This window comes from Thermobia domestica, chromosome 1, assembly GCF_964235325.1.
Source record: "Thermobia domestica chromosome 1, izTheDome1.hap1.1, whole genome shotgun sequence".
Taxonomy (NCBI): domain Eukaryota; kingdom Metazoa; phylum Arthropoda; class Insecta; order Zygentoma; family Lepismatidae; genus Thermobia; species Thermobia domestica.
The window spans coordinates 282,191,958-282,213,689 of NC_137454.1; the positions used below are offsets into that span (position 1 = coordinate 282,191,958).

General features: G+C 36.0%; 2 protein-coding genes across 9 annotated transcripts in view; both read right to left on the reverse strand.

Annotated features, from left to right (window-relative positions):
* LOC145661147 (ARL14 effector protein-like) overlaps positions 1–13,142 on the reverse strand; it is a 103,560-nt gene extending 90,418 nt beyond the window's left edge. For 3 of the 8 annotated variants that reach the window (XR_014126886.1, XR_014126884.1, XM_081726600.1), the window contains exons 1-2: positions 12,873–12,903; positions 2,848–2,994 (exon numbers count right to left, since the gene is read on the reverse strand). Coding sequence is in view for 1 of the 8 variants with exons in the window: in XM_081726597.1 (XP_081582723.1) it covers positions 2,877–2,994; positions 12,873–12,906 (152 nt within the window). In the remaining 7 variants the exon portion in view is untranslated. Of the gene's footprint in view, positions 1–2,847; positions 2,997–12,872 lie in introns of those variants that run through there. The other 5 variants (XR_014126888.1, XR_014126887.1, XM_081726597.1 and 2 more) reach the window with 4 other exon arrangements.
* Positions 13,143–19,366: 6,224 nt separating this feature from the next.
* On the reverse strand, positions 19,367–21,099 carry LOC145680003 (uncharacterized). Its single transcript, XM_081750422.1, has 2 exons — positions 20,759–21,099; positions 19,367–19,722 (listed from the first exon to the last, which is right to left on the reverse strand). The coding sequence occupies exons 1-2, from the start codon at positions 21,093–21,095 to the stop codon at positions 19,367–19,369; spliced, it is 693 nt and encodes a 230-aa protein (XP_081606548.1). The 5' UTR covers positions 21,096–21,099.
* Positions 21,100–21,732: the final 633 nt, after the last annotated feature.

Sequence of the window (21,732 nt, forward strand, 5' to 3'; positions counted from 1 at the left end):
TATTATTACGGCGCACCATTTTCAGATTTCTTTCGCGAGTCGTTGACCAAGTCGTTCCCCAATAGGCGTGTCGTGCAAGTAACCAATCACACGTCAGGTACTAGCTTTTACCTATTGCTTCCTTCTCACAGCTCAGAACATTGGTAACTATGGATAGACATACAGCAGTAATTACTTTATGGGAGTTGGAAGGTTATTCTGCAACTGCAGCTAGCAGGCGAGTAGGTGTCCCGGCCTCTACAGGAAGGCGATGGATTCGGAAATATGGTGCTACAAGTCAGACTGATAATTTACGATCTTCTGGTCGTCCGCATGTGTCAACCGAAGCCCAAGATGCGAGATTAGTAAACGAAGCCCGGTTAGACCCACTAAGGACATCTAGACAGCTAAGGAAAGTTTCTCTCTTTCCTGGTAGAAAGCATACATCTCTGCGAAGGCTACGTCATGCTGGGTTACGTGGCCGTGTTGCTGCCGTGAAGGAAAAACTTTCAGACGACCACAAAATTTACCGTCTCGCGTTTGCACAGGCGAATGTGGGTCTTAATTGGGAAAACGTAGTTTTCTCAGATGAATCCATATTCACAACATCAAAGGAGGGACGCCGTTTTGTGTATCGTCCGAGAGGCACCCGATATGACCATGGATATGTGGCTGCTTGCAATCGCAGTGGCCATGTATCTATTTTATGTTGGGGTTGGATTTCCAGTCGCGGAGCAGGACAGCTTCATAGAATTGAAGGACATCTGGACAATGCTCAGTATTTAGACATTATCAGTAATATCATGGTGCTATCTGTACGAGTATTTCAGCCTGATGGTGTAATTCAGTTCCAGCAATACCAGTCGCCAATACATACTTCCCGTGTGATTCAGGAATGGTTCGCAGGGCACCCTGAGATTGATTTAATCGACTGGCCGCTCGTGGAGCAGACCTCAATCTCATGGAAAATATGTGGGCAGAAGTGAAGCGTACTCTAAGGGAAAGTTGGCCTGAGGCAGATCCACCAAGAACTCAGGATGACCTGTGGCATCTTGTTTCCGAAGCATGGCTGGAGGTAGGGGAAGGAGATAGATTTGTCACCCATGTAATAGATTCCATGCCCAGAAGAATGGAGCGTGTAATAAATTCAGAAGGGTCTTGGACACAATATTAATGTCCCCGCCTCAACTCCCGAAAACAGCCCTTTTCAGGGCTACCTAAACGCTTCTGAAAATATTTCTAGAAGTAAACCACTCCTTGTATCCGATTTCTGTGCAATCCTACTAACAAAAGAATGATAATTAGCTGTAGGCTTTGAACTCAAGACCTCTTTATTGGCAAGTCCGTACTCTACCAGTGAGCTAACATGAACACGCAAACCCAACCTGAAGAAACACGACTTTCAATTTCTGGTATTCGATGACAATGATGCTCATATACTTGGCAAATGTTGTATTCAACTTGGGATATTCCGCAACACACACACATAAACAAAGCGAAAGAGAGAGAGAGAGAGAGATGAATATACAAAAGCATATTCAACGTATTCGAATGAGACTCTAAGTAACGACATTCCGTTCTAAAGAGAGTTTGTGTTTCTTCCCGTGACATTAAGGGGATCGGGAAAAGTTATGTGTCTTGAAGCAGGATACGACTTTGGATACTCTGTTTATACACTTTCTATATCCGTAGGAATATATTGTATTTCACGAATGTAAATGACATGCTGTAATGAGAATATTGAGAAGTTACATCTGTATGACAAATAGATGCAAATAAATACACTACATAACTTATTTATTGCTATTAAATGATTTTCCTAACTTGTATTTACATCCTCATATATACCGACCTACTGTGAAAATTATCTCAGATGTTATATTTTAAACATAATAATTACTATGTTCTGCAATGATTATGTTATATATACAAAACTTATGTATTCTAATGTAATTATTTTATATAATTTTTCATGCATTGCGGAAAATATAATTTTAGAAAAAGGATTAACCTAGACGGGATTCGAACTCTCAACCTTATGATTTGAAATCCGACAGCTTACCAATGAGCTAACACAAGGACTTCTAGAGCTATGCTTCTAGCGATGTATAACGGATCTCAAGATAATTATGACATTCATATCCATTACAAACGCTGTTTCTGTTCTACTTTGACTTTTATTTTAGTACTCAGGCGATAATTATGTTCTATTTCTTAACTTTGAGCATTCTTTTACATATGGAAAGATTCTTTAACGTAATTAAATGTTCCATTACGTATGGAGAGCTAAACGACAAACAAGCATGTGCTGACATTTGAAAAAAAAAGGGTTTCGAAATATTGTATCATTAAGTATTTCAATCAATGTTGCTTTTTTAAACACTTGGTAACAAGTCTTATTATATTTAAAAGAAGAAAAACAAATCTGCAAACTTTTTCCCGATTGCAAAGGCTGGCTTGGAGGTTCGAACCTGGCTTACTTTTTCCCGAAGATACCCGAAGCTGGACTTAGAAAATGTTTGCCTCAAAACACCAATAAAGAATGCGCTCAACCTTTTTGAGACAAGGTGTACATCAGAAATTCACGGTTACAATACCCGAGGAAGTAATAAACTGAATATGTCCCGGCATTCTTTAAAAATAACAGAGAAGGCATTTTCAATTTCGGCAGTAAGAATCTGGACTCCCTACCGAAGTCAATCACTGAAAACCATTCAATTCATTTAAATCATCACTCCAAACATTATTATTTAGATATTAGAGAAAAAGCATTGGCACACATGGAAGGTTTACTACAGTATGAAACTGGACTAACAGTATTAGGTTGTTTTCTTTTTTCCATTTACATTTACTGAATGTTTTGTTTACCCTTAGATCCTTAGTATTATTGAATGTACCATGTTATGTTGTTATTTGTATCTTGTATCTTATTTGTCTTTGTTTCTTTTTCTTTCTTTTCTTTGTAATGATGACAAGAGTTAGGTGGCAGAGCAGCCTCCGGCTGAACCTCGCCCGCTGAAATAAAGAGAAATGCAATTCAATTTCCATTGCTTCCGTATTTCTGTTCCAAAGTAATATAACATATTACTAACGTAAATTTCAGAATTACCTGGATCCCCTAACTCACGGACACATCTATAGTTGGGTGTCAGGAGTTAGCACACTGACATCAAGTACTTCACTTTATAGGCTAAATTGCGGTTACTAGTTCCTTATAGGCGAATCCGTACATAACAGGGTCGATTTTCATTAATGTATTAATATAAATATTTAGATGATTTACATACTAATCTACTAAAATATTACAACATTGTTGTGTGTATTTTACAAATATTCTGGATCTGTACAGTAAATCTGCACCCATTACAGAATCTATGCCTCAAAGTAACATTCTAGTTCATACGTACTTTATATTTAACTTTTGACGACTTCTTATAAGAATGCTATGCTATGTTTATCAAAGTGAAAACAAAAAACGTATTTACACAAAAAAACAGCCTACACCAGACCCCATTGATACGGAAATTAATTAGTAAAGAATAATAACACTAGATAATTTACAATTACGTACTTATATTAACAGCACTACAATCAAGGAAACTTCGTTTCATTATGAAATTAGTTTATTCGTGTACGGTATCAAATTCGACTATATTAAATAGTGGGAAGGTTTTTCAAAAAAAAAAAAAAAAAAAAAAGTAAACGTAATTATATATGATTTGTCGAATTTTAATTTCTTACCATAAAAATTTAAATTAACTTGGTGGTGCTGTATCGCACAACATTTTGGAAGATTTACAGATAAAATTCAACACTTAGCATGAAAAGACATGTTTATACGGTAAAAATTTCTGCAGACGACAGAATTAAATACAAAGTAATACAACTCTATTTAAGTTTTACAAGTGTAGGGTTACTAGTGTAAAATCATTCCAAATGCTTTGCGACAGATACATTGAGTTAGTATATATGAATGATGAATATTAGATGCTATTTTCCACCGGCAGTATATCTCTGCACAGTGTATAGAATCTGTACTTCATATTTACAAGTGCAGCGTCACTAGTATGAAACCATGACAAGTGCTATTGAAACTTTTATCATTGTATTAACCCACTTCTTTTCACTACCATCGCTAACGCGCCTGTTCCCTTCCGACGCAGCCCCGTGGTACCGCACCACCTACGCCCTGCCCTGACCCGGTTAAATAACATTTATACTTTTTAGTGGCCATGTAGCACAAATTGGTTTTCTTTACTGCAGTTTTTTTTTCTTTCAGCACATCCGGAGGCTGTATTGATTTGCAAATCGTAAAAAAAAAAATAAATAAAATGCATGGCAAATTTTCCTTTAAGGCAATGAACATAATCATAATCATAATTTATTGCATCCGTTCATCGTCATACAACGAAATTGGACATGTCATTTATATATATACCAGTATACATAAACATACATACTATTATTACATATATATTCTTATGGTTTCAATAATTTATTTACTATACATTTAATTTTACGTATACGAATTATTTTCTACATATTCTTCAACAGAGTAAAAGCAATGTTCTATCAAGTACCTTTTAAGTTTGGATCTAAAGTTACTGACAGAGACTTGATTTTTTATACATGATGGAAGTAGATTGTATAATAGAGTACCTTTGTGCGTAACTGATTTATTGTATATATTTGTCCTATGTGCATGCAAGTGAATGTCGTCTTTACTTCTTGTGTTATAACTATGAATGTCTTTGTTAACAATAAATTCACTACTATGTTTTTTCAAATACATTAATATTTCGAACAAATACATTAAGGGAAGAGTCATTATTCCAAGTTCCTTAAAAATATTTCTGCAAGAAGAGTTCCATTTTACTCCTGCAAGTATTCTTACTACTTTCTTCTGTAGCCTAAAGAAAGCAATACTTTTAGGTGCATTTCCCCAGAACATCAAGCCATATTTTATTGTAGAATGAAAATTTGAGTAATATATACACTTAGCTGTTTTTACATTAATCTTATCTCTTACACATCTAATTGCATAGCATAGTTTGCTTAGCTTACTTCTTACATGTTCTATATGTGGTTCCCAGTTGAAATTATCAGATATTTTAACTCCGAGAAAGGTATCAGTTTCTACATATTTAACTGTTTTATTATTTATTTTTATTATTGCATTGGCTTGATTACTTTTACTATTGTTAAAATTTAAGGCACATGTTTTATTTACATTAATGATTAGGTCATTGTTATTCATCCAACTTGAAAGTTGGTTCATTGCCGTTTGGCAGTTTGATGCTAATTCGCATTCATCTTTCCCACTAACTATTATGTTTGTATCATCTGCATATAAAGTCACACATGAACTATTAATACTTTCAGAAAGATCATTTATATAAAGAAGAAAGAGAAGTGGTCCTAGAATTGATCCTTGTGGTACTCCACGATTAATAATTTCTTCACTTGACAAACATTTTTGAATTTTATTTTTAACTATTCCTGTGATTTCAGTTACTTGTTTCCGCTCTTTAAGGTATGATTCAAACCATTTATTTGCTAAGCTCTAAGACATTTCCACTGATTTTTATATTGCTCTAAAAAACAAACTTCAAGGCTAGCTGATTACGGAGAACACTTCCTTACGCTCATGCGATGATTCTAACTAGTCGAAATTTGCGATTCAATTCCGGTCTGCCACTCGTGCGCTTAAAACAATGATCACCATGATTGCACGTCACAGGTTGGTACAAGAAAAAGGTCTGTGCTGCTCACTAGGGAAAAGGCTTAGCAAAAGATACTATGCATGTTCCTTAAATTTGTACGACGTTGCTAAGAACACAAAGACTAAGAAAACTAACAGAATTTAAGGTTTCTTTAAAAAGAAAGCTATTTATTTATTTATTTATTACCAATTATTTGAATATACTTGAATATCTTAGGACAAAGTTGTAGTGTACTAATTTGCTATATTATTGACATTGTTTGCAGCCTGACGTGATAAACTAATTACTATTCTCAGGTTTTGGTCACAGACCGACCTTACGAAGCAAATTTTATTCATTCCCAAGAAAAAAGAATTAAAATCCATAGTTATTTGATGATAGATTGCTAATTTCTTATTTGCAAGATCACAGTGGATTCGATAGTTATGCGCTCATGGGAAAGTCGAAGGAAATTAATACATGAAAAAACATTTCCCCAAGTAAAAATAACCTAAATTCTTTACTGAGCTCAACAGAGGAACGCACAAACTTACGATGTTAATCATGTTCATGAGCTTTCTAAGAATTTACCAGTGCTATTATCGAACTAGTTTACACATTAGCGATATTATTTCAACATATCTTCGCGCTCATTGTGGTTTCCATTAGCCCATGGGACATACTCGTACTTTGTTTATATTAGAGATGGCCAATTCCGGAATGTTTACTTTCCGGAATCCGGAAAAGTAAAATCGAAAAATTTCCGTAGTTTGGAAAAAATTCCGGAATTCGGAAAGATTATTTTCCTTTTTGTAATCCTAAGAAAGTATATGATGCAAGTTAAGCTGAAACTTACATCCTAAAGTATATACTACTCAATCTTTCCATGGTTAATGAGATGAAGCCCAAAACTATAATGTACTCCTAATATTTATTTTTTGTTTTATTGTGATATTCTCCAGAGATAAGACATATATCAAACCGAGATAAACAAAATGACATAATGAACATAAGTTATCATGCGTAGTTTCCGAAAAAATCGTGAGAAACGAATTTTTATGAAGTTTAAAATATGCGTCGCTTGTTGCCAATGTGATGCAATTGATAACTTTTATGCTGGAATAGTCTTATTACTATTATTTGTTTATGTATTGTAAAAGAAAAATATGAACCGTTAAGTAGCAGATTTTATCTATTGTTCTTTGATATCTTCTAACAGTAATGCACATACTACTTGTAAATACGCAATGACTACTGAGGACAAGGGCATATTAATGTAAGGAATACTTTGCAGACTAGCAGTAAATACCAGATAAACAATAATTGCAACGAAGTAACTAACTTGGGCACGTCCGGTAACACATTCATATTTGCGAGAATTGAGGGACACATTCTGACTCTAACAAAGAGCGTGGTGTTTTTATGCTCGTTTGGCTAATTTTAATAAGGTGAACCTGATGTATAAAGTTGTTAAAGTCATATTATTACGCCAAGAGCCGTACGATGGAGGCATTAACGTTAATATTAATGGCACTAATCAGCACTTACACTGCTCTAACGGTTAACCTCATTTTTGAGATGATTCTTAGATGTGGCCCTGTTGGCATGCAGTTAGAAGATCCATACTCTTTATTTAAAAAGTACACGTTACCTGTGTAGTGTATTATTAACGATTTGCGTCACTATCGAACACTAACGACGTGTAAAGTCGAAACTGGGGTCTGACGTAAGTGGCTTGTCAACTTCATGGACATTACATTTTCCTTATTCATACAAGGTTTATGTCACCCGGGGCAAACATGAAATTCGGCGCCCCCTAATTTATATGTACATCAATCAATCTACTGCTCTCTTTAACCACACCTCTGGGGCATGTTCCTTCCCCGGGCCTGTATTCATATATCTTTATATCTGAAAAAAGTCCTGACTGAGTGAGTGTCTGACTGACTGTTCAACGTCCAGACCAAACAGCTTAAGCTAGAAACTTGAAATTTGGACAAAACATACAGTAGTTATAGAGCCGTAGCTAAGGGGCGGAGGGCGGGCGGGGTGGTCGCCCTGGGCGCTGATAGCAAGGGGGGCCGAACGAGCAAGAAGAAAGGAAAGGTGTTGGAAATAAGTGAAAGACGCGTCGCCTCTAAAAAGTATTGGCACCCTTTTAATTATATATTATTGTCCGTTTGCAAAGAAATAGAAAAGTTAAAATTTTTCTTGCTCGCTCCGTTCGCATCCCAAACTTTTTACTCTCACTTAAAAAATATTATATATGATTTGTTACTGTCGATGTGATGTACAAGATACCGAATCATTATCTATAGTGTACGCAGGAGCATTTTCAAAATCAGAAACTGCCAAAGTCTGAAATACATGCTCGGCGTTTTGATGGTGATGAGTTTGCTAGTTAATCACGTTCCTGGGGTTTTCTACCCAATCGGATTAATCACGACTGTGAGAATGAAGGTTTGAAAATGACACGAGTGAGGAGGTACACACAAGCTTCTGTTTGCGTGAGAATGTTAAAAAAAAAAGGTAAACAAATGGAATAATATTTTCAAACTTCAAACCATTGTAGAGTAGGGGCTTTAGGGGTCAATACTTAACCCAACGAATTTCGTCTTTTACAGACTGATCACTACAACTGCTTCTTTTTTATTATTATTATTATTATTATTATTATTATTATTATTATTATTATTATTCCAGGATATTTTTGTGCATACGTATATAGTTGTGTGATATTTTTAAATACAAACACGGTGAGTCAAAAAGGACTATACAACTTTCAAATCATATAAAATTGTATTGAAATAACTTAAAGAATCGATATAGCTGACAAATTGTAGCAAAACACTGCAAGTTTGACTCGTGTAATGCCGCAGTACCACGTTCCGTCTCCCCGAGCGTCACTGTAGTGCTTTCTTAAAATGGTGAGTTTCACTGGTGTGAGCGTGCTCCGTGTGTGTTATTATTTCATGAAACGAACTCAGCAATAGCTGTTCAGGGTAGATTTCATAGGGAACAAGGTAAGGAACCTTCAAGCAGGCCTACAATTTACAAGTGGCACAAGAAATTTGTTGAGACTGGTTGTTCTGTTCGTCATGTGAAATCATCAGGTCGTTCGCCCGTTACTGCTGCTCTTGTTGAACAGGTTAGGGAAAGCTTTGCCTGTAGTTCCTAAAAAATCACCACGGCAATATGAAATATTTTGAGAGATGAATCCTTCGCCGTAGTCTATGACGGCCCTTCGCCGTAGTCCTTTCACCGATGACGGCCCATTTAATGGTGACACATTCATGTTTAGTACGTTAACCGTCTGGTTAAGGGTTTCCAAATCTACATTCAGAGGAACAAATTCTTCATCTTGCTGGTGGATAGTTTCATCTTTACACTTTCTTCCGTGGTCATCAATATCACACACATTAACGTTCTTCACGGAAACTACTTAAAGCACGGAGGAATTTAATCATCCTCCTCTAATACTACGTTTGGGCAGATATACTATACGCAATCCATATATTCGACCACAAGATAAAATTTTTGTTGAGAATTCTTTCTGTACACAATATTATGCCTTTTGGCATAATCAACACATTTAATACGGTCTTTACTGTAATAAGACTTCTCCATTGTTACTCACACACACACACTGTAATCAGTGCACTACCATGTTATATTACTAGTGAAAGCAATTTTCATGGTCCCAGAGAACACTAGGACGATGTTTACGACACCGAATCACGTAATGAACTATTTCATGGTTGAAACAGAACGTCTTGAACACGTTACAACTTGCCGAGCAGATCTTACTTCGCTTCTTGAACACGTTCGAACTTGATGTGTAGAGTTACGAGAAGTTCTGAAATTTTTCTTATTATTATTGTTATTATGACAACATACACGGACGTAGTTTTTATTTTAATTTTTGGTTTTACTAATGATGTAACATCAAGTGAAATTCACACACAATGTTCCAAATTATTAATAGCAAACGAGTAAAAACCTTTTAATGATATACTTGTAAGTTTTCAAGAACGGGGTGATGTGGAAAAAAATGTGCTTCATGAGATGTTTAAAATCATTTATGAATACCAAATAAATAATAATAATAATAATAATAATAATAATAATAATAATAATAATAATAATAATAATAAAAACACACACGTAGTGTCATTGGGAAACAAGTAAAAGTTTTACCAAGTTAGCAATACTGCCAACCGAATTACATCGCCCTTACACACGTAAAAATCATCATATTGATACAAATCAACTTTCTGAATTTCATCATAGTAGCTTTAAAGCATACTTGTTGAATTAACTCAAAATATATACTTTCTTTTCGGACCCGAGATGGTAACCCTGTAACTCGAAAACGAAGCTGAATTCGACTCATGTTTATAGGAATTTTCTACGTGATCTGATGTCAAGATTCAACTCTCGAAATTTTCATACTGGTTTTCAAACTGCCCTGTATACAAGACCTAAAGACCTGAAGACTATCCATAAGAAATAATTACATTCAAAGTACAAAAATCGAAATTTCAGTAATTAATTACGAACGTTAGGGCCTGCAGCCGCATGAACGGTTAACGGATATTAAATACTTAGGTACTTCTCCAATAGTTGTAAAAAAAAAATCAGATTTTTAAATGGTGCAGTTTTTGAGAAAATGGCGGCCAAATAGGTGTCTTAACTAAATTTTCAGTTTTCATTATACCATAACAAGGATATAAAAATCACAAACCTAAGTCCTTTACATTTTCAAGAGACTTTATCGAGTAGATTTCGGTGCTAGAATCAGATGGTTGATATGGGTCGTGACGAAAGAAATAAAAGTGTTTGAAGTTAGCAAAATTTTCACCAAAGTTGGCAACATTGCGAGTGAATTGCACGATTCTTATTGGACCAACAGGCGAATTTTGCCCCTCCGCCGAAACACACTACTTTATATTATTCCTACTGTTGTGATTATGTTACTAAGTACTCTCGTTTCTCTACAATAAAACTTTTAATTTGACATGTTTTTCAGTTTGTCGAGAAATTCGAGGGGTATGTTTAGTACAAGGGGTCCAGAAGCACGTAAAAAACACAAAATTTACAGGAGAAATGAGTGATGCAAGTACTTAGACGTAACATAACGTAATCAAATCTAACCTAACCTACCATAAACTAACTTAAGCTAACCTGAACTAACCTAAACTAACGTAATATTAATAGAAATTAGCGAAATTCTATCATTTTTTGGAAAATTATGCGGGACTCCTACACTAATATAACACAAACTAAACTAACCGAACGTAACCTAAACTAGCCTAAACTAACCAACCCTACCCTCAACTAATCGAATGTGAACAGAAATTACAAAAATTGTAACATTTTTTAGAGAAAAGAGCTGGACCCCTTCTGCTAAACATAGGCCGAATTCGACAAGAGGGCGGCTAAGTTGGAAGCCTGTATATCGGAGAAATTTTTGCCCCCCCCCCTCCCCCCCAAAAAAAATGAAAAGATACAGGTCTAATAATTTTGTATGTAGTATTCCGAGCATTCGTGTGGACCATTCTGGACGATTGGAAATAGAATCTCTCTATAGCTTAAAAGGCATTTATTCCGAAGTTGAGAGTCCGCTTTCGTCACGTTTTTTCGCCGTTATCTCCTTTCCATATTTTCTGCAATTTGTTACTAGGTTCATTAATCCGTGCTCTTCACAAACTTTTAAAAGATTTTGCTCGTTATCAACGTATTGCTTCACAAATGTTAAAACTGTTACTTCATTATCCTTGTACATTCGCCATGTTGATAACAATATGCTCGTTACTTTCCCACAATGCAACTGTTCGGTTAATTGCGCCAAGTAGTTCCCTCCGCTCGCCGTATAATCCCATGTTTATAACCGCTTATATATAACAAATAAAAAGATTTTTCGAGACCCTTATATATTATCAAGCACACAAACGATTAAATTATCCATATCTTTATGGAAATTATAAATTATCCATATTTAAAACTTTTCATGGAAACGGACGCCCAACTTTGGAACTTAACCCGCTTAAAAACTGCAAATGCGGAAAACGTGAACCAACTTGTGCTGGGTAGCCAGTATAAAGCACCAATGCTATCTGAGTCAGGGCAGGAGCACAGCAATGGCGTCCGTGCCGTGGCAAGAGGATGCGTCTGTAGGGAGCACGCGCGTCAGCGACGGGAAGTATATGTATAAACTAGGATCCTGTGATTCAAAATTAATTTCAATATGCAGTCCACTGACAGTAATTACTTATATTCACACTCTCATTCCTTCACGAAAAATGTTTAAAATCGTATTTTACCTATTGATAGAACCGTCTGCTCGGGTTAAGTTTAGAGTTACCCCTCCGCTTTTTATAAAAATCAGGAAAATATACAGGAGAAATGAGGTAAGTTTTTATTTTATGTTTAGGAATGTAAGTTCGGCAGGAGAGTTATGTTTAATACGAGAAAAGATATGTGGAAGTTAGTACTATTTTACGGATGCGGAAGGTTTCAGCAGAATGGTAGTTGTAAAATACGGCGAATGTGGTGAACAGGTGTAACGGATGCGCAAAAAATAATGAAGAAAACCCTTTAAATTTTTCTGAAGCACACGGAGTAGTGAAGTTAAGTGAATATAACAGTTTTTAATACTGTAAGCACTGTATTTTGTGCGTTGCAAATTCCAAGTGCAGCTTCAGACTGGAAATGAAATCTTTGAGTATTACGTCCCACGGTTATGCCGGTTAGGCTAAAGGAGACGGTGATGATGAGAAATGAATGAAATAGTGGAATGAAGAAAGTGGGAGGAAACGGGAGAACCCCGAGAAAACCCACGCACACGGTGTTTGTCCACCACAAAGTCCACTTGGCGGGGGCTGGGATCGAACCCGGGACCCCAAGCACCAGAGACGCTTCAGGCTGGAGGGGCAACTCTTAACTTAAGCCGTCTGCTCAAGTGAACCAAAAAAAAAAAAAAAAGTAAATTTCTAACAATTGCTCCTGATGGCTCTCTTGAATTTTAACAATACCAAACGAGATATTTTCAGGTTTAGATCTCCCAGAGGAAACATTTTAGAGGACAATAAGAAGATTACTGAAATTATAATTTTTCAATAATTATTTCTAGTGGTGTGTCAAAAGTAAAACTGTACGGCTAACTCAACCCATGGCAAATACTATAATTACCTTCCAATATTTTATTCTTCAAACTCCGCTTCATCGTCCTACACGCCACATAGCTTCTTCTTCTTCTACTAATCAATTTACTAAATATTTTGGTCGGCCGCGACTATAAAGTCAAGTTGGCAATATCACTAAAACTGCCCCATGTGAAAATTGACTAACTCTATGACCTATAGAACCCGGAGTTTTCCGATTGGTTTTCCAGTCAAGACTTTGAAAGCGTTCCTACTTTCTTCCATTCTAGCTACATGACCCGCCCACCTAAGCCTCCTAGACTTGACGACCCTAACAATGTTGGGTAAACCGTTTAAATTATGTTGTTCCTCGTTATGAAGTTTCCGCCATCATTTTTGCCCGGTGAAAATTGACTACGAACATAAATTTATAGAAATATGCAGTTAAATTGGATAATTTGGTACGTACGAACCGAATTACCTGATCCCGAATAAATTAGTGCAATAATCAAATTTTTTTGTGTATACCTCTTAATGTATACCTGTATTTTTGTTGTATATAACCGTATCTTTTGACTCATTTGATTGTATGTTTTTTTGTATATCTCAATGTACTTCTTTGACAAGGGTTAGGTGGTAGAGCAGCAAAAAGCTGAACCTCACCCGCCTGAATAAAGCCTTTTTCAATTCAATACAAGCAGGATTTTTGTAAGAAATACACTGAGGTGAAAATCCCAGTCAGAAATAAATGTCAACTTCGGGAAAATGGCAAGATTGGGAGAGAAGTTCAAACAGTGAAGGAGAGCAAACTTCCCAGATGAACGGGGCAAAAATGATGGGGGGAAAAGTGAGAAATGTAAAATGAGAAAGAAAAAGTATAGGTGCAGGTTTACTATACGCATCCACAGATTGTAAAATATAAGGTAAAAATGAGGAAAGTCCAAGGTTAGCAGAATTTTTACTTGCAAACACGAGACGCATACGAATCGGCGGCGGGGTAGGGGTAAATATGTGACTTCCAGATTGCATTGTGGACTCAACAATGTTTTCAATTTACAAACTACAGAAGTGTGAGGGATAACACAGCGTTTCTGAGTACTACCCAACAACACATTTAACTACTAATCAACTACTTAGCTCATTACTGAATATCCATTATTCTCTATGATATCATCTAGCATAACTTTCACTGGTAGTTTTGGGATGAATGGATCTTAAAACGTTCTTTGTTTGCACTGAACAGTTTATAGAAATTGGTACAAGACTGATCAAAATTAATCTTACTGATCAGCACAGCTTTCAAAGTATCTATAGACAGTTGGGTTTTCTCACTTGTCCACAAAGCATTCATGTGCGAGAAACCGAGAATATACATGGTTTCAGATCAAGAGAACCCTGGTTCCAGGAATTCACAGATCACCCATATGGCTCTGACCATTGTCAACTGGCCATAAATCTAAGAAACCAAGAGGCGACCGTCGGTTAGAAACAGAAAAAGAGATTGCCAAATATCCTCTTTTTTCTAGATTTCTTTCAGTCTTAAATCACTCTTTGTGTTAGTGTGTTCGGTTATAATTCGCTACAATGTCAATGTTTTTCCGACCTTCGTTAAACAATAACACTCGTAACGAGCAATATTTGTATGAAAATCCGGAGCCCGGGCCTTCTTCGTCAAGAACTCCGACGAAAGAAGATAAGTTGTAGTTGGGAGGGGAGCTAAGTTGCGTAAGCAAACAATAATGTTAGTGAAGATGTGATTTTTTTTTTTTTTTTTTTTTTTTTTTTTTACGAATTGTCATTGATAATGGTGGCGTCTTAACTTCCAAAAACTTAAATAAGTTATTAACGCAGGCGACTGGTGTTAGCATTAGTACTATAAAAAGAATTTGTGAGAAAATTGATGTGAAAAACTATTCGACACCAACAAAAAAGAAAGTTGTGAAACAAAAGCTTCAATTCGACAAAATTGGCGATTTCACTCGTGATTTATTGCGACGCACAGTTTCTGAATTTTATAAGGAAGGCAAATCTCCCACAATGGAAGCGCTAATTGAAGCAATGAGGCTTAACACAGCTGACACCGAATACAAGTTTCCATACCAACGCACTACAGTTCATTGCCTGCTACGTACGAAGTACGGATTTTAAATATAAAACCTCGGTGAAAAAATGTATTCGTATGAATCACCACATGTAATTGCATGGCGATATAAATACCTGCACAGTATCAATAATCTTCGTGCTTAGGGTAATGCAGATGTGTACCTCGACGAAACGTGGTTTGATAGTAACTCCTGACGGATGAAGAACTGGACAGACGATTGGGACAATTGTGCTGTAACGAGTCCTAAGAATAAAGGTAATAGAATTGTTATTCTACATTGCGGGGGGGCGTTCAGGTTTTATTGATGATGCGCTTAACTCACAAAACAAGGGCTGATGCTCCAGCAGATTACAATGGTAGCATGAATGCAGGTATCTTTGAGAATTGGTTTGAAGAGAAACTATTGAAACGCCTTGAGACACCATTTGTAATTGTTATGGACAGTGTTTCGTATCACAGTCGTGTTCTCAACCCAAAACCAACCTCTTCCTGGAAGAAAAGTCAAATTCCTAACTATATGACCTTGCATAATATCGCCATTCCTAATCCTGTTCCTATAATTCCCGTTCTCCTTGAAGTTACAGACGATAACACTTTTGTTACCGACAAAATAATTAATAATAATAATAATAATAATAATAATAATAATAATAATAATAATAATAATAATAATATGCTGTGGACGAATTAGCTGCATAATATGGGCATATTGTGCTACGTTTACCACCTTACCATTGCGTCCTCAACCCCATCGAAAAGGTGTGGTCAGAACTGAAGGGTAGGGTTTCGTCTCAAAATTTAAGGAAACGACCAGCGGGGGGAAGTAATACAACTTCTTAAGGAGTCGTGCAATCATGTGACGCCCGAAAAGTGGATAAATTATATCAAACATGTAGAAAGCATTGAAGGAAGCTACAGAAACTTTCAATCTATTTTTAATGAAAGGATTGAAATCTGTGTACAAGTAACAGATTCTTCAGATGAGAGTGATGATGATGATAGCTCATAAACAAGAAAGGTAAGAGTTTACTACATGTTGATTACAATCATATTAATGTTGAAATAATAATAATTATTATTATTATTGTTAGTAGTAGTAAAAGTAGTAACGACCATAGTACTAACACTAAAATTGCTATTGCACACGCTTAACATATTCGTGGTTCTGACTTTGATTTACAGGCACAATTTTCGTTATTCACTTCACATTTTGAGACAAGTGGAGGGCTTTTTTTTAAAATTAAAAGATAGTGAATCTGGTCTAGAAATCCAGAAATAAAGGCGATGGAAGTCATGTACTGACATCACCCATTAAAAGTTGGCTGGCTGGCCATACACCTTTATAGGCTGTATCTCCAGGGAGTCTGTAGTAACTTTCAGCCACTAATACTAATAATAATAACAATAGTACCCATCCTTCAAGTTCTTAGGCGCAATCATCCCCCAAATTTCCCGTTACAGCCAAAATAAGTAGTAGAGGATTCCCCACGCCCAGAAAAAGGAAAAATAAGGATAAGAGTACCCATACTAATTTACATCCCAAATAATAAGACGCTATTTAACGTGGCAGCCAGTGCTAATTTCTATCAATACAAAATCAATCTAGATTTCCTTATGCCTCCCTCCACAATTTTGCTCTTTCAATTAAAAGAGAATGCATTCTTGGCTATGACAATGACAATTAATTATTTGAAAATGCTAAGTTCTCCTTTATAGGTAACGTTCTTAAAGGCATCATTAAGGTATAATTAATCCGACTATGCTACTTTCAATGAAATATTTTGTCTTTCAAATAATAATAATAATAATAATAATAATAATAATAATAATAAAAATAATGATAATAGTAATAATAATAATGTTATGAATACAACCAGCACCTAAAAACCGCCTGTGGACAGTCCTGAATAATAATAATAATAATTACAATAATAATGCTATGTTAAATCTATCACATTATGTCTTTATTTTTCACTTGTTTTCCTTCCTTTTTTCTTTCTTGTTTCTTCTTCTACCTAATGACATCGGACATTTGGCAACAACCACCAACCATCGTTCTAACAAGGGGTGGGTTGCCCTTTTGCTAGTGGTGTGAGAGAAGGCTCACATGTTTTGGAATTTCCTATACACGTTCAGTTGGAGCATTAGTCCCGGGCAAATAGACAAAGAACTCCTCAACTTTTAGAAAATTTGAGTACGGTACATTATTAGGACAGAAATGGGAAAATACTTCTATTATGCAGTTGTCAGAAGATACTCTATTTGAGTACCACCTAGTCAATATTTCAGGTGTCAAGTAATCTTTTAAATACGCGATAAATTATTTATTGCAGCCTTGGAAAATTCAAGATAGCTAATAAAACTCAACTGACCAAAGCAGTATATATATATATATATATATATATATATATATATATATATATATATATATATATATATATATATATATATATATATATATATATATATATATATATACTGCTTTGGTTAGTTGTTGTATTAGCTATCTATATATATAAAAGAGAACGTACAAATCCTTTGTCCGCTCATCACGCTAATACGGCTGAACCAATTTCTTTTATTTTTGGGGGGTTATTAGGATTTGGACCCTAGATGGTTTTTATCATATCACTTTAATTTTCAATTACCAGTGTCTTGAGATAATTGACCATTCAGGTGTTCATTACGTACAAATCCTTTGTTAGTTCATCATAGGTATAAAAATAAACGTATTTATATGCAACCCGCATGACCGTGTCACTCGGCGGGTTAACATACATGACAGGCGTTATAATGGTTTTTATCATATCACTTGAAAGCGAAAAAGTAAAAATTATCTAAGTAACAAAGTTTATTGCGTTCGGGGGTGACCGCAGCGAAGCGGGGCGGGTTAACATAAATGACAGGCGATATAATGGGTGATATCAATAAAACGGAGAAGTTACTCATTACGCCCAATTTTAAAGTAGTTACTCGCATTGGTATCAATAAAAAGAGAACTGAGCACTAGTCGTCTCGGCTGACCTCGAAGAAGCCCCGCCTCTTTGGAGAAACCACACCTCTATTCTCGAGCCGAATAACTACTCCGCGTTTGATATCAATAAAAATCAAAGACTCCTCTGTGATGCTAGTAACTTCTTCAAATTTGTGGAGCAAGCTAAATAGGTGACTCCGTGCGAAATATGGCAGAGTATATGATTGTTTTGCAGCGTAGAAAAACTTATAAATTGCGTAGAAATGTTGCAAGTGGAGATTACAAAAAACTTTATAGGTTCAAGAAAGAAAATGTGGAGTGGTTAGCTCAACATTTTTTAGGAGAAACAACCGAAACTCGGGGTGGCGCACTAAGTAATGAAGAAAAGATGCGGGTTTTCTTGCGTTATGTGAGTGATCCGGGATTCCAAGTCGGAGTGTCAGAAGATTCTGGTGTTGCTCAAAGTACTGTGTCTATGACTATTACAAGTGTAATGGATGCGATTATTGCGAAATCTGAAAAGTGGATTAAGTTTCCTACAAGTGTGCGTGAAATGCAAGCAGCAAAGGCAGAGTGGCAAGAACGCTATACATTTCCGGATGCCATCGGAGCACTTGACTGTACACACGTGGCGATTAAAAAACCTAGCATTTTTGGTGACGAATACGTTAATAGGAAGGGGGTACCCAGTATTAATGTGCAAGCAACTTGTAATGCCAAAGAAGAGTTTACAAGTGTGGATGCAACATGGCCGGGATCAGTCCATGATTCCCGTATATGGAAAACTTCTGATGTGTGTAGGGTAATGATAGAAAATCGTGCAAATGCATTACTTTTGGCGGATGCCGGGTATGGTATTGCTCCATGGTTAATGACCCCGTTCCACAATCCGACAACGCCGGAACAGAGATCTTACAATAAATGCATAACAAAAGAACGCGTCATTATCGAAAGATGCTTTGGACAACTGAAACAACGTTTTCCTATTCTGCAAAGTAAAATACGAATCGCAACAGACAAAATTCCCAGTTTGATTCTGTGCTGTTTTGTGCTACATAACGTTGCTAAACATCTTCGGGATGACGACTTTGAAGTTCCAGATGTCATCAATGAAGTGGAAATCCATCCGGAAGATAGAAGAGATCAGATTAGAGAAAGAGGTCGGCGAAGAAGAGATGAAATTGCTGGAATAATACACAACAGAAACTAGGTTAAGTCCAAAAATATATTTTTCGAAGTACGAACTATGCACTATATCAAGTAACTTGTACACTGAACACGCTCCATGTTTATATGCACTGTAATTAACTTTATAGGCCTATTTTTTTTTTTTTTTATCTAACACACTCGTGCAAATACTATGCAATAAACATACTACACTACTGTACGTATTCGTGGAAATACGAACATCCCGCAATAATAATAAGGTGTCATGTTTCACACAAGCGCGAATATCCTATACACGTTACAGGGTATAAAACACTGGATCAGCTTCGGCTACTACAGCTTCTGCAGCGCTATGCTCTTCATTTCCCCCAAGTAATTTATGTTTTTCCAATTCCAGGACACTTTTTTTCAATCGGAGAACAGCTAATTGTTCCAGTAAAACCAATCTTTGAAGTTTCTGTAGAGACAGATTTTTTGTCTCATCACTTTCATTAAAGATATTCATTCTGTCTGCAAGAACTGGTGTCTTACATCTTGATGTTGATGGTGTTTCTCTTCCTGAAGGACAGAGACTTTCATCCTCATCAGTAGTCTCGCATGGGTTCTTAGTTGGTGCAGATGATGTTGATGTCCCAAGACCACATGTAACGCCAGCTGGAATAGGATGTAAATTCAATAAATATTTGGATTAATTTTTTTTTCATGTGAAAGTGTACAGTGTATGATTTTGAATTACTAGTGTGAAAGTGAAAATAATATTATTTTTTTCGTGCTCGTGGAAGGCTTTTTTAATCCAACAAGTTATAAACTGTGAATAGTAATATAAATGTGAATAGTATACATATTTCACAAGTGCTTTTTTTTTTTTTTTTTTTTTTTTTTTTTTTTTTTTGGGAGAAGATATAAAGGTTTGAGAGAAAAGCTCTCAAATACTATCACATATAAAGGAATATATAGCTCATCAGTCTTTCTGTAATTGCTGCGTGTGATACGTGTGTATGTAGTTTAAAGGAAGCACGTGTGGTGTGGAGAACGCAATCAGCTGGACGTGATTTATGACTTGACTAGGTAGGCATTCTTTACAAGGGAACAAAGGGGCCAAGTGTCTGATTTCATTCTTTAAGCTAAGCAATCTACGAAGACCTTGGACAACACGTGCTGTGCGCGTATTGCGTTGTACGTATACAACTGATCTGTGAAACCGATTGTATATGGTCGAGTTAAATAGTTTTGTTTGCCTTACGTTAGCAGCATAATTGAATATGATGATTATTTGATGTTCTGCCTGAAAGCAGGTCTCTGAAGTATCTGAGGTGCCTAAAAGCAGGGGCGGCTTTAGGATTTTAATTTTGGGTAGGCCCGCTCCCTCGCTTATAAATACATATACACATTTGATTGATTAATGACAATAGGAAATTACTTTCACAGTAGTGATTGATGCTATTTGTTAAATAATTATCTACCATTAATATTAATAGTGGAAAAATATATTTACTCTTCATTGTATCTTTTAGCATTTATATATTTTTCAAAATTTTTGGGTAGGCCCGTGGCTACCCGGCCTAGCCGCTAAAACCACCACTGCCTAAAAGTCATAAGTACTTAAAACTAAATACAAAAGACGTATGTGGCTTTTTATGAATTTATGAATACATATAAAATATTTCGGCTTCTGAGCGATATAACTTACCTTTTAATCTTGATATTGCTGGATTTGAATCAGCATCCATCAGTTCCAATAGTGTTCGTTCCCATGGTTTCAGTATTACTTTCTTGTTTCCTGTTTTTTTCAAATCGGTTTTTTGTTTTATTCTCGCTCGAATATTAAAGATTTTCTTTTGGATTTGCGTCTCAGTCATTGGTGTATTTGATATTTCGTTGCATTTCACTGTAATTGCTTTCAAAGCTTCGGCTTTCTTTCGTTTACTTTCTGGTAGCTGTGACTTTGAAAATATCACTGGAAACTCTTTTATAATATCCACAAATGCACTTTGATTGAAACTGTCGTCGCTACTTGTCCCTTCCATTGCGTTTAGGATACAGCACCACAACGAAATGACCGCCCGGCAGACGGGAGAAATGAGTAACCATTCCTTTTATTGATATGACTCACTGCTACGCGCAGAAGAAACGCAAGTAAACGTTCATAAATCTGGAGCAGACTAGACCTGAGTAGTGGCTTGTTTTATTGATACGAAATTGAGGGAGGAGATTACTTCAGGTGTAGTTACTCCGACTGTTGAGCTGGACTTCTCAGGAGTAGCTACTCATTTTTATTGATATCACCCAATGTTAACATTTACTGCAATCTTCTATGGTTTTTATCATATCACTTGAAAGCGAAAAAGTAAAAATTATCTAAGTAACAAAGTTTATTGCGTTCCGGGGTGACCGCAGCGAAGCGGGGTGAACGCTGCTAGTCTTAAATACGCGAATTCTTCGTAAAGAGCAGTAGGCTATCATCAATCTGAACGAAAGGGCTAATTTCCTGAATAAAGTCTACGTACGATTTTTTGTATATCCTGCCAACATGGTACACCTTTAAACGTAATCCAACTAAATTGCTTTAAAATCTAAATATTCAACTGCAGTTTGATAGTAAATGTGAATATACTGGCAAAACGTAGCTACTTCAGAAATAAAACCCTTCCTATCCAAATTCTC